Here is a 12,769-nt window from a genome sequence, read left to right on the forward strand (position 1 = left end):
TTCAGGATAAAACCATTTCTGTGGGACCCACATTCTGAATGGACTCCATACTTACGTTGCAGAGTACTCAAAGAGACCGTAGTAGGGGTTGAACATCTCTTTGGACAGCAGGAAGAACCATTCTCTGGCCACGCCCCCATAGTCTAGACCTTTCTCTGATTCAAATTCAATCCACAGTCTAGCTTTTAGGACATCAGGTCTTTTTACAGACATGATTCTCCGGTAGGACTCTTCAAATATGTTATTTCTGTGTAGTTTCATTTCAAACCTGTTTGGAATATCAGCCTACACAAAAGAAAAAAGCAGCAGCTCAGGACAATATAGTAAATATGTACCTTGCTTTCTCAGGAAAAAAAAAAAAGGTAGAGTGATGGCAGGCTTCAAATAAACGTGCAGGGACAAGTGGTTCCAACTGAGATCCTCTCCTTTATGGATTCCCCCTCCCACAGACAGAATCCTCACTGTGTCATCATGGGGCCCACAGGGCATCTATGTACAGCTGAGTCAGCCATGACGCTGTAGAAGAAAACCTGCTGAGCACAAGGAAATCATCCTCGTCCCCTGGACAAACGGTGCGGGCACTTCTCCAACTACTAGCAAGTGAATGGCCAGCTCCATGTATGGTTTCAATCAAGGACAGGTAACCAAAACCTACAAATAATCCCCGCCTGGCCAGGCTCGGACCATCTGCGTATCTGACAGGGACCACAGGTGGTAAATATGATCCACGAGGCCTCCGAGTTCATTTGTCATGGGGAGTGCGACCCCGATTCTGCCAAAGTTTGGGCTGTGAGAACCACCTCCTAGAAGAATGAGGTCCAGGGCTGGCCTTGCGCTAAGAAAGGGGCTGAGCAGAGCACAGCCGTGCAAATGTGAGACTGAGCCAAAGCCACCAAGTCATTTCTGATACTGGAGGACACGTGTTCTCATGTGAGCCCTGGAGAACAAAGAGCCATTTGGAAAGTAGTTATCAGTGAGGCACTTGAACCACAGAGGGAGTGATCCGGGACAGAGTGAGGATGAGGCCATCTGTGCCCCGTCACCTGGGAGCATGCCCAGGGAGAGGAGGATAGACCTTCCAAACCGTGTGAGCTGGACAATTAGTGGACTCTGCTTTCCCAGTGATGTCACAACTGTAAGACTGAAACTGGAGCAGTACCATCAGAACTAGCACAAGAGGCACAGGTGGAAGGACTCGGGGGTGATGGGTCAGTGGTAAGCAACACTGTAATTTGCAGCACCGCCTGTAAAAACCTTATAGGGTTTCTGGGTTGTAAATTGCCACCAAGAATTGCAATAAGAAAAATTACACTAAGGCTGCCAAGTATTATAATTATTTCTTACATAATTTATAAATGTTAGTAGTTAAAACTATACTTCTGAATTTAAAGCGAAGGACTTGAACACTTTTAAAACCTGAATGTAGACTGTCTGAAATATGACAACCATATGCAACTGTATGGGCTTCCCCAGATTTTGTGACTGCAGTCATCAATTATTTTATATCCCACAAAAGTAATTTCTATCTTTTTAGGTATTACATAAGAAATTACCCATCAGGTGATTTGATATGTAATACTGAGTCAATTTCCACTTACCATTTCTGTTAAAAAGAAAATTCAGATTGAAGATCCAGGTGGATCAAAGTGCAGTAAAAAAGGGAAGGTAATATTTTTAGTATCCATGTAAAAGCAACTAATGGGGTGTTCTGAGTAACTCTGGCAGCTCACAGACGACCCAAACACAGCATTTTGAGACGAGAAGATTACTCACAGGTTTCTTTAATTTCTTCCTAAAGTAGTCATATTTCTGCTTAAATTCTCTGGAGTATGGAACAGCCTGGAAGATAAATTTATAAATATAGACAATGCAAACAATTTGCTTGAAATTTATGTACACGAAGCCAACATTCAGGGAGTTTCATGAATCATAAACCTTAAATACTTACTTCCCATATTTTTCATAGCACATTTACATAATGTCTACGCAGCACATGGGAAAGTCTTAGGACTAATCGGCATGGAATGGGGCTTTCACTCCCGAAAACAATTGTCTTTGCATTGAAGAAATCATTTAGGGTGCACTGCACAAACTAAATATGCTTTCTATGTGACTTTCATCAGACTTTAAAATATAGACATACAAATATATGTGCATAAATATATTTTGGGGGTATGGGGGATTGAACTCAGGGGCACTCGACCACTGAGCCACACCCTATCTCTATTTTGTACTTTATTTACAGACAAGGTCTCACTGAGTTGCTTGGCGCCTCGCTTTTGCTGAGGCTGTCTTTGAACTTTCCATCCTCTTGCCTCAGCCTCTCAAGCCACCGGGATATATATACACATATTTCCCCTGTTAAGAGTTATTGTCCTTGATGTTTTAACACACAACTCAAAATGACCTCTACTGGGCATTTTGAAAAGTCTATTCATGCTTTTAAAACCTCTGGGGGACATACCATGGGTAGAAAGAAAAGTGAATTAACCCCCTTGGTGAGGAACGTGGTTGGGCAGATGGCGCTCTGGGAAGACCTCCACAGAGGAGTCACCGGGGGTGCCCCTTACCACTCAGAGTTCCTGGAGGAGGATTTCTTTAAACCTCAAATGCCTTCTCTATGAAGCACAGGGATGGCACCACAGGGGCGGGCTAACATCCAAGCCAGCTGAAACTATTCAAAAGTTCTGGTGTCTCTTCAGGCCGAGTAATAACATTTTTACGTACCATTTACATAGCCCTTATTTGCTATGCTGTAAAGCAGCTTAGAGGCAAAGCCTGACTAGGCTATTGAAAAGGCTCATAGTTTTTTGTTTTTAATGAAGCAGAACGGACTGTCTTCTGCATATACACAGAGACACTAGCACCCACCTCACAAGTGGAAACTCACTGCTTTTTAATGAACAGTATAAATCTAGGAAGCAAACACTTATGCTGGTATCATTTAAGGATAAATTAATAAAATATACCAATTCTCAGGAAAATGTCTCCAGACTACACCCCTGACACCTTTTGTCATGCTTATTCTTGACCATAAAGAGAGAAAATTAAGAGCAAATGCTTCTGTCCTTCATCCTCCGTTTCATAAGATTAAACAAATAATTCATGAAACAAAAACAAATAATCATTCCATATGGAAAATGTTCATGTCACTTGTTTTGAATTTAAGAGCAACGAAGACATCATACATATATACCTTAAGAACATTCTAGAGAAGAGTCATACTGCCTAGGGCCTGTCCTAAGTTTTCAGGCCCATACACTTCATTTGAGTTTTCCACTGATCAGGACAGCTGACCATACATCCCATGTGTTCTGGCAATGTTTAATCTGAGGAAATCATGTGTTTTCTCCTCGTGTGTGGACGAGGGTGGTGGTGCTGGGATTAAATGCAGGGCTTCACGCATGTTAGGCGAGTGTCTATGCTGAGCCACGTCCTCAGCCTTCAGGTATGAATCCTGACTCTTGTCAATACGTGGACGACAATCCATGTACAGATGAGGATACAATGTTCTTATGCTAACAAAGACATGGTTTTCTCTGCTCTACCAATACTATTCTCCATGACCAATTAAAATCTATGTATCACTTTTTGGTGGTTCACTTGTTCATTTGTTCAACAGACATTTCCTGAGCTCGACTCTGTGCAGGGTGTGCAAGGCATTTTAAGTGCTAAGGGAATAATGGTACATAATGAAAAAGGTCCTTTTCCAGTTCCCAGTTCACTGGAGGCTAACAAGCTGTTGGGGCCGACAGGCAGTGAGAAATATGAGGATCAACAAACGCAGGTATCACAAGGGAGAAAAACATCCGTCCATCCAGTGCAGAGTTCAGTTCTGTGTGAGGTGGTCAGGAAGGGCAGCTCTGGGGAACCTCTGAGCAAAGGGAACAGGCCAGTGACAGCGAGTACCAAATCCTGAGGAGGGAAAGCCTTTGGTTGATGCTTCAGCTAGGCCTGTGACTGAGGGGAATTAAATTGAAGATGTGACTTCCTTCCATTCTCTAAGGCCAGGCATAGATCACCTGAATTTTAGGAAGATGCTGCCACCAGCCAGTTCTGTGACATGTCCTCTCTGCTAAGGAACGTCTTCACGGTTAAACAGAAGGGTCTGATCAGATCAGCTTCAGGCTCTTTCATTTCTAAATGTCTGATTCCCAGCAATTATTTTTCCCCTTCCCAAGTGTTGAAAAAAGGCGTTAATATTCATCACTGTTTACAGAAAAGCTCAATGGCATTTAAAAGGTGACAAATTTCCCAAGGAACAGATTTCAAAATGTTGGCCCCCACCATGACATCCATTCTTGTGCTTGCCTTGTAACCGGCAGGTGCTGACTAGATGTGGGTGGAAATAGGAAGCCGAGATATTTCTGGTCTTTGGACTTTCTTCTTCTGGGGAACGGTGCAAGAAAGTTGAACAAACATCATTCTCCTCCAGTGCTAACTATCCTTCCTCTCAAAGGTATTTCTCAAGATGGAAAGATCTCCTGCAAAGATTCCAACTGCATACCAGGACAGAGATGGTCATACGCAGCAGTTTCTGAAGAGAATTACGTGAATGTTTCTTGCATCAGACACACCAAATTATTTGCTCTCTCTCATAAAAACCTGGCATCTTGTATACAATTTAACTTGTAAAACACACCTATGTGAAAAATTAACATACCTGTGAAATTTAGCCCTTTGGCTCTGCTTTGAAAACGTTCTCTTCTTGGTAGTGTGAAACCTAGCCGACTGTGTAGGTCGGTTCTAAATATTTTGTGTCATTCTATTCTGCGTGATGCTGGACCAAAAAGGCTTGTGGAGATACTGGTGATGCCAGAACACCGGGGTCTAGGCTTTGTTCTGACATTGTGGGAATTGGCGACAACGCGATCAGCTTTCTGAGCTTCTGGTGAGCTGGTGGTAACACCTGCCCCGAGGACATTGCTGGGAGTTCCCAATCAGCTGACAGTCCTTGAGATGGCCTTCCTTCTAGCAGCATGCATGGACAGCACTTAAGGGCGCTACTGACGCATCCGTCAGAGAGAGCACATACTAACTTCTGAGAACTGCTGAACACTGAGCCACCACAGAAAGGGTCTCTCCTCATCTGACAAATGTGTATAAATGCTGGATCAATTCAGAGCTAAGATTCTGAAAACTTGGGGAAAAAGAGAGGGTATAGGCATCCCGTCAGCAGTAGGGCTCAGAGGAACAAGGGGGCACTGGACCCAGACACAGGTGTTTGTGTTTAGTTGTTCATCTTTTTCCCACAGGGATACACAATTTTGTCAACAGTCTGTATGTTCCAGGGTGCCAGAGCAGAGTTCTCTGTTTAGACCCTAACATCTTAGTGGGGAAAAGAAAAGTATCTACTGGCCAAGAGACACTGAAAGAGGCTAACCTATCTGGGACCACAAATGGGAGAAAAACCAAAAGAAACAGGCCTGTAATAAACCCATACTCCAAACCTGTTATGAGTTCAGTTATCCTATTGAGTAGGAGATTTAATGCCTCAGGACCAGATATAATAAAACAACCCGAAAAGATATACTAAATAAGTGTTTTTAAAATGGTAAAGGAGATGAATGAATTAAAAAAGCAAAATTTACAAGACCATTAAATAGTACTTGGAGCAAGCAAACAGTCACTGAAATAATAGATACAATGAACAGATAAAGAATAGATCCTATAAAAACTTTAAAAAAGAATTCACTGGTAGAACTAAGTCATAATTCACAATATGGCAGTGATAGCGCTCATGAGAGAGAATGTGAAAGTTAAGAGACAAGAAAGACAATATGTGAGAAAACCAAAGGCCCGGTCAGGAGTTACAAAAACACAGACTCAGAGCTTGGTGCGGTGGTACACACTCGGGAAGCTGAGGCAGGAGCATGGCAAGTATGAGGTCAGCCTCAGCAACTTAGCAAGATCCTGTTTCCCAGTACTGCCCCCAACAGATTTACAGAGGATGAAAACATGCAGTATGTGAAGAAACAACAGCTGAGAATTTTCTGGAAGAGAGCAGACATGATTCCCTGTGTTGAAAAATCTTGAGCCCAAAGCAGCATAAACAGAGAGAAATCCACACATACATGCATCATAGTGAAATTCAAGGACACCAAAGGCACAGAGAAAAAAATTTAAAGTCACCAGAGAACAGAGATATTTACCCATACAGAAATGACAGGGTTGACAACAGACTTCTTGCCATCAGTATGGAAGCCAGAAGACAAGCGAGAATGTCTCCAAAGTACTGAAGGAAATTAAATGACAATTCTTTCACCAGCTGAACTTCACCTTGAAAGAGGTCCAACCAGACATTCAGAGTGGAAGTGGTGCTGCTGGGCAGAGGCTCTCACCTTGAGAGCTCCAAAAAACAGAGACTGCTGTCCCACCCCCAAGCTGTTGAGTCAGTGGATCTGGGGTGGGACCTGAAAACATGCATTTCAAAAAAGTTCCCAGAAGAGGCCTGTGCTCTGCGGATCACACACTCAGAACCACAAGTGTACTGTGCACTTCGGTGAAAACCTTGGGAAACAATGGAGACAAGAGCCAATGGTGGGCCAAGAAATTTGTTTACACTCTTATCACTTGGCAAGAAAAGAGGAGAAAAACTGCAAGAGATACAAAAGATACACCATACAAACGCTAAGGAAGAGAGAAAGTGAGTGTAATTACACAAACCAACAAAACTCACACAGCAACCATCACTATGGAGATTTTGATACAAGTCTTGAGTGGATCAGACAATCAGGAAAGAGGTAGAAGGATCTGGATAATTTAAACATCACAACCTGGACCTAATGCGCACATCAAGAATTCTACATCCAGAGAGACACTACATATTTCTTAAAAACACAAAAAGAACACTTACAAAAAATAACCAGACCTCCATTATGTTTCAAATACCTAACAATATTCCCTTAACAATGCAATACAACTGGAAATAAGAGGTGGATAGGCAAAATCCCCTGTAATCCATGCTGAAAAGGAGATGCTAAATATTTACAAAAATCAAGGAGAAAAATCATATGAAAACTTCTCAATATTTAGAACTGAATAGTAGAACCAAATATCTACCCCAAGTTGGCAAATACCTAAATACACATATTCCTACTGAAAGCAGTATCACTAATAACAATAAAAAAAGCAAGCAAGTCTCCTTTATTAACAGAAAAAAGAATAGATATCTTGCTTGAGAGCAAACCTACCTGAATTTATAATGCTAAATAATTTTCACTGATAATTAATAAATAAAAAGGAGTAGTGTTCTGAGTGAAGGTGGGTGATTGATAAGTGGTAAAAAAAAATAGTGAAAACTTCAATATCATCATGTGAACCATCTTCTGTCAATTGCAGACAACATTGTTTCTTGAATTTGCCTTGTTTTTAATAATGGAGAAGGGAAATACCATTCTAATAATCAATTTTAGTGTGAATATGAAAAAAGAAGCTATCAAAGCACAGCAGTGTTTTTTAGACTATAGAAAGAAAAAAGTATTTGACTGTATTGGGGGGCATTTTATAGAGGGAATAGTATCAAAATAGCTGAACAAATTCAATGAAAGAATTAAAAAAAAAAAAAAAAAGAAAAAAGGTCAGAGGAGTCAGATCCAGTGGCTCATGCCTGTAATCCCAGTGACTCAGGAGGCTGAGGCAGGAGGATTGCCAGCTAGAGGTCACCCACAGCAACTAGTGAGGCTGTACTCAATTTAGAGAGACGCCGTCTCAGAAAATAAAAAGGGCTGGGGGTGTGGCTTGATGTTAAAGCAGCCCTGGGTTCAATCCCCAGTACCAAAACCAGAGGATGTCAATCCTCAATGCACATTGGCCCTGCAGCATCTCTGAAGTTTTCGATAGACATATCTTCATCATTTAAAATATAATTTGAACTGAATGAGATTAAAGCCACAAAATTTGTATTCAGGTACAGCTGTGAGAAAGTGAGTGGGTCAGCAGAGTTAAAGATCCTTAACTGCCAGTTCCCCCAAGGTAGCAACCACCTCATCCAAATGCCTACAGATGTTTAAAGTTGGAAGAGATGTAAATTTATTAGTGCATATTTACTAACTGTGGCTTAAAGAAATGACAACGCTCTACAAAATAAAGGCCTGGCTTTGCATCAGAGAAGGAGAAAGGGAGAAAATTTTAGTTATACTTTTAAACCATCCTTTTACAAAGGAGAATGAAACACTTCATTCTGTTACCATTAATCAAACTATATTCTTTTCCTTCACAATGAACATCCCATGAAAAGGCACACTTAGCTGGACCCCACCTGGAAACTTTGGTGAGGAGGAAGAATGTTAAACAATCATTCACTCCCGGCCCTGGCATCACGGTAATTGGTCACACACAAGAGATGCATATATAGATGAAATCAAAAGCTTATACTGAAGGGTCAGAGTTTGAGAATACTGACCGGGCCAGTGATGGCTGGGTTCTGCAGTCTTGGGTCTTCCCATTGAGTAATTTTGCTATCTGAAAATGTTAAAAAAAAAAAAAAAAATCGGCGCATTAGTTCAAGTCTATTTTATGCAAAGGATGTTTTAGCAAGAATGATTTCTGAATTCTTCAAAAGTTGTCCAGTGCCTTACATGGTGTCCCCCCCCAAGGGTAATGACTTAGTATTCTAGGGTTAGAAGGTAACTATGTGGAAATTCCTCACATACTGTTTAGTTAAAAAAACTCAATTGAAAATGCACAACTAAAGTGAAACCATCTTTCTGCATTGTTTTTGGCAAGCAATCTGCTGAAATTTCAATTATAAACCCCTGTTCTTTCAAGGATTTATAACTTGATCTTGATTTTCATTTAATTAAAAAAAGGCATATAAAGTTTTAGTTCCCCAGAAGGTTAACACATACACACATGATTTTTTTCCCTCATTTCAAATAGTGTTTTATTTGCTTATGGTATTGAAAAACTGCTTTCAATTAGGAATCCTGCATTGAACAAATATAATCCATTACATGCGTCACTTATACGCACACAAAAACCAAAGCAGCCAGGGCAGTCCAAAAAATGAGTATTAGATGCAGCCCAGGAAGACTCCAGAGGAAGGTTCCCTTTTGGCCGCATTGACAGAGTGGTTTTCTTTCTTCCAAAGGAGTCTACATTACCTTCAGCACTGCTTGTCTAGGGGACTGAACACAGCAGCTGGGATTGGTGTATGCTGCAGGGAAGGGGAGGACTGAGGAAGATGGGTCCTATAAGTTGGTCAAAGGCGGGTGGCAGTGGTGTGGAACCCTGTGTGCACCTGCCCTGAGGTAGGACTATTCCCAATGCACTCAGTTGTAACAAGTGTACCAGGAATTTCTAAAAGTCTGATGTTATTTTCATAAAAGCAGAGGTAAAGTTCTTTAAAAAAGAAAAGCTCCCAGAGCTCATGACTATTTTAGAATCCTTATTTTGCTTTCACGCTGGCATAAAACTTGCATGAAGAGTCTAAATGGTTTTAGAAGAAAAAGGCATTTTTGTGTCCCCCGCCTTGAAAACAGAAGACTTTGGAAAGGAAAAGTTGCTATTGGGATGGAAAACAAAAGAAATCCAAATAAAGCATACAGCAGAGTTGATGCCTTAAAACATCAACTTGGATTTTAACTGTTTCGACTAGATTTTGTCATAAAATCAAAAAATAAATTGGCTATTGCCAGTACAGGAGGATTACCAGAACCGCCTGCCGTACGTGAGCGGCAAGCTCCATCCTCAGCATTGCACCCAGCCTCCCCAGGAGGCCTCTGCCCCAAAAGAACAGATCAGCACTCCTCAAAACTGCCACATAAGCCTATGCTCCCTAAGAGCAGGTTTGCAGTCCGCCTGTGGTTCAAACCAGCAACCTGGCCATATCCCCACCCCTACTTCCTGGTGGTAACTGAACTGTTCCCATTGGTCTCTTTAAGAATTCCTGCTGAGGTGTTCCTTTTTTTTTTTTGAGGCTTCTATTCTCTTGGCTCCCCTGGGCATGGTCTTACTCTCCCTGTTCAAGTTTTCCTCTACTGCTTTGTCAAAAGAGCTTTCCAAAGAACTTATCTGACCACTGTCACCTCTGGAGAAGCCCTCTGGAGCTCTCCACCACCCGCAGAGTGAACCTGAGTCCCCACACCTGGCAGACACCTGTTGACTTGAGCTGGGTGTCACACTGGTTTCCTCTGTGCACAGGCAGGTAGGAGAAGCTGCACTTCTCTGAACACGGCACACCTGCCCATAGCCACACCCCCAGAACTGCTGCTCTTCCCCCAGCCTGCCAGGCTCAGTCCCATGCCATGGGAGGAAGCGGTCTGAAAGGGAACTATTCCCTCTGGCCCTCTCCAGCTCTCTCCACCTGCACTCAAACAGCAACTACTCTAGACCCTCATCAGTACACCTAAGACATGCCCTGGAGGGCAGGGGCTGGGTTATTCATCTGAGGCCTCCCTCTCCACCACTGAACAGAGGTCCAGCATGTAAGAGGGGATTCATGTGTGATCTCTGTAATGACTGAACGAAGCTGGTGGTGAAAACAAACCCAGTTCCCATGTGGTTATGATAAATATCAATTTGCGGCTAAGTGTGATCAATATACGAACAAAGGGTTCAGTTCTCCAAGCTTTTGTTTAAGATAACTTTTGAGTCTAAACTTGCTTTTTACCTTTGAGACATTAAAGTTCAAATAAAAGGATAGAAAGGAAACAGAACGATGAAAAACTCAGCCAGTTTTTCTACTACTAACTGGTTTGACAAGACTGTTGGCAAGTGAGAACGAAACAGGAATCACTGGAATTTTCTTTTTCTAACTTTTGTATTTAAGATACCTTGGCCACTTATTCTGGTCCTGAGAATAATATCCCTCCCAAGAGGGCTAGAGGTTCCATTCCAGATGTTAGGAACTATTTGATAAGTTATCAATCAAATGAACTAAGGGGTCTAAACTGAAGACCAGTACTGAGCATTCATTGCTTCTGAAATTTAGTCCTTTGTTGAACATTGTGAATCTGGAAAATGTCTAAGTTCTCAAGAAAAATTTATAAAGCAGAAAAAAAAATTAAATGACCTAATTATTTAAAGGACAAGTGCATTCATGTTGTACTTAATCCAGCTCTGCAGGAAGATAGGATGTCTCTGAACAACTTCTAAGACGGCTGCTTTCACTAGAAAACAACATATATAAGGACCTTATTTCTGTCCTGCAGGCATTATATCACTAACCAAATTTTGTTAGAAAACTGGAAAGAGAGGCTTCATTATGAGGGTAAAGAAATTCCTAAATGTTAACTAAACCCAGCTTGGAGAATTCCTACCCACTGGATAAGGCCTCTGAAAAAAGTAGGGGTTCTGTATTCTCAGGCTAGATTTTGGTAGAAAAGCAAATGACACTGAACTGTTTTAACGTCATGTTCCTCCCTTGAATCATGTTCCATTAAGTGAATCTTGGCAAATTACGGAGCACTGTCAGAAATGTGGCATGAAAAGTTAACAGGATTCTTTTAAACACATCTTTTTCTTAAATGGTTTTTGGTCACCTAAGTTTAGCTCCAAGAGCAACTTTGAGTATATTGTGCAGAGGCAAAATACATTTTAATATCCAAGCCCCTGAACACAAGTATGTTAGGACAGCTCAGATCCACCAGGCTCTGAGCAGGGTCTTAACCGCATCACTCAATTCCCAGAAGTGAAGTGGAGCCTCCCTTGGAGTGAGAAGGAGCACCCAAGAGGAGCACTGGAGCAAGCAGCAGATAGGTCATCAGTAAGGAGCAGCCAGGCATCCTAAGCAGCTGCCCCTTCCACCTCCCAGGTGCGGCCAGCCACACGCATGCCCATGGATGGCAACTCCTGAGACCTTCACCTCTGACCTTCCACAAACTTGACTTCAAGTCACCACTGATTAAGCACCTGAATATACAAGGCCCAAGTGTGCCCTTGGGAAAATAGGCTGTGGTTTTTGTTTCTAAGGTACATGAGCATGGCCCTTTGTGGTAGTGCTGTTCCTGCTTCCAACTCCTGGGGGTGCATTAGGAACATTCTCTTAAGCTCTTTCCAGGTCATCTAAGCCAGGACATGCCTTAATGTGTGAAATGCTCTCTGTGGGTCACAGAGCAAGGCTGTTACCACTGAAGACCTAGTTTTAATAAAATGTTCAGTATTTCTTTGAAAATTGAAATTATAATGCATAAAAAACTTAAAAGGTAACTGCTTTTTATTTTTTAATAGGAAGAGAGATGTGACCTCTTCCCTGCTTTAGCGAATTCTTAGAATTATAAATAAATGTTGTATTGAGGGGAAAATCGAGGTATACACATACATTTTAAAACATTTCTTGTAGTAAATTTATGATCCCTGTGACAATCTGTGAAGTATGCAATTCAGTATGTTTTTCCTGATCAAAGACTGAAAGAACTAACCTATGTGTGTGCTGAAATATGATTTAAACCCAAGGGTAGCTTACCCCTTTAAATACAGGTAAGACTACTTTTGGTTTAATTCTAAATCAAGGGGCACTTTCTTAATTCAATTTCTAACCCCTCAAATCCTCATCCCTGAAAACAAAGTCCTGCATGTAATGCACTCAGTCCCCTAGTAACATCTGCGAGAGGTATGAGGCTGGTCAGAATGTGACAGGTCCTACATGTATGAGGATTCCTCATGACCACACTTCTCAGCAAGTAGCTCAACCATGCACCTTTGGTTTCTGATGAAAACCTGCACAGCAGCTGGGGTTGTAGCTCAGTGGTAGAGCACTTGCCTAGCACATGTGAGGCACTGGGTTTGATCCTTAGCACCACACACAGAAAATTAATAAAGTATTTTG

At 41.7% G+C, this 12,769-nt stretch overlaps 1 protein-coding gene across 7 annotated transcripts in view; it reads right to left on the reverse strand.

The window, feature by feature from the left end:
* The window catches only part of Nedd4l (NEDD4 like E3 ubiquitin protein ligase), a 304,979-nt gene that overhangs the window by 26,296 nt on the left and 265,914 nt on the right, over window positions 1-12,769 (reverse strand). For all 7 annotated transcript variants that reach the window (XM_076836530.2, XM_076836529.2, XM_076836528.2 and 4 more), the window contains 3 exons: window positions 8,405-8,463; window positions 1,774-1,839; window positions 56-285 (listed from right to left, as the gene is read on the reverse strand). In XM_076836530.2, the coding sequence (XP_076692645.1) occupies window positions 56-285; window positions 1,774-1,839; window positions 8,405-8,463 (355 nt within the window). The remainder of the gene's footprint in view (window positions 1-55; window positions 286-1,773; window positions 1,840-8,404; window positions 8,464-12,769) is intronic.

The sequence above is a fragment of the Callospermophilus lateralis genome, chromosome 17 (assembly GCF_048772815.1).
Source record: "Callospermophilus lateralis isolate mCalLat2 chromosome 17, mCalLat2.hap1, whole genome shotgun sequence".
In the NCBI taxonomy this organism is placed as follows: domain Eukaryota; kingdom Metazoa; phylum Chordata; class Mammalia; order Rodentia; family Sciuridae; genus Callospermophilus; species Callospermophilus lateralis.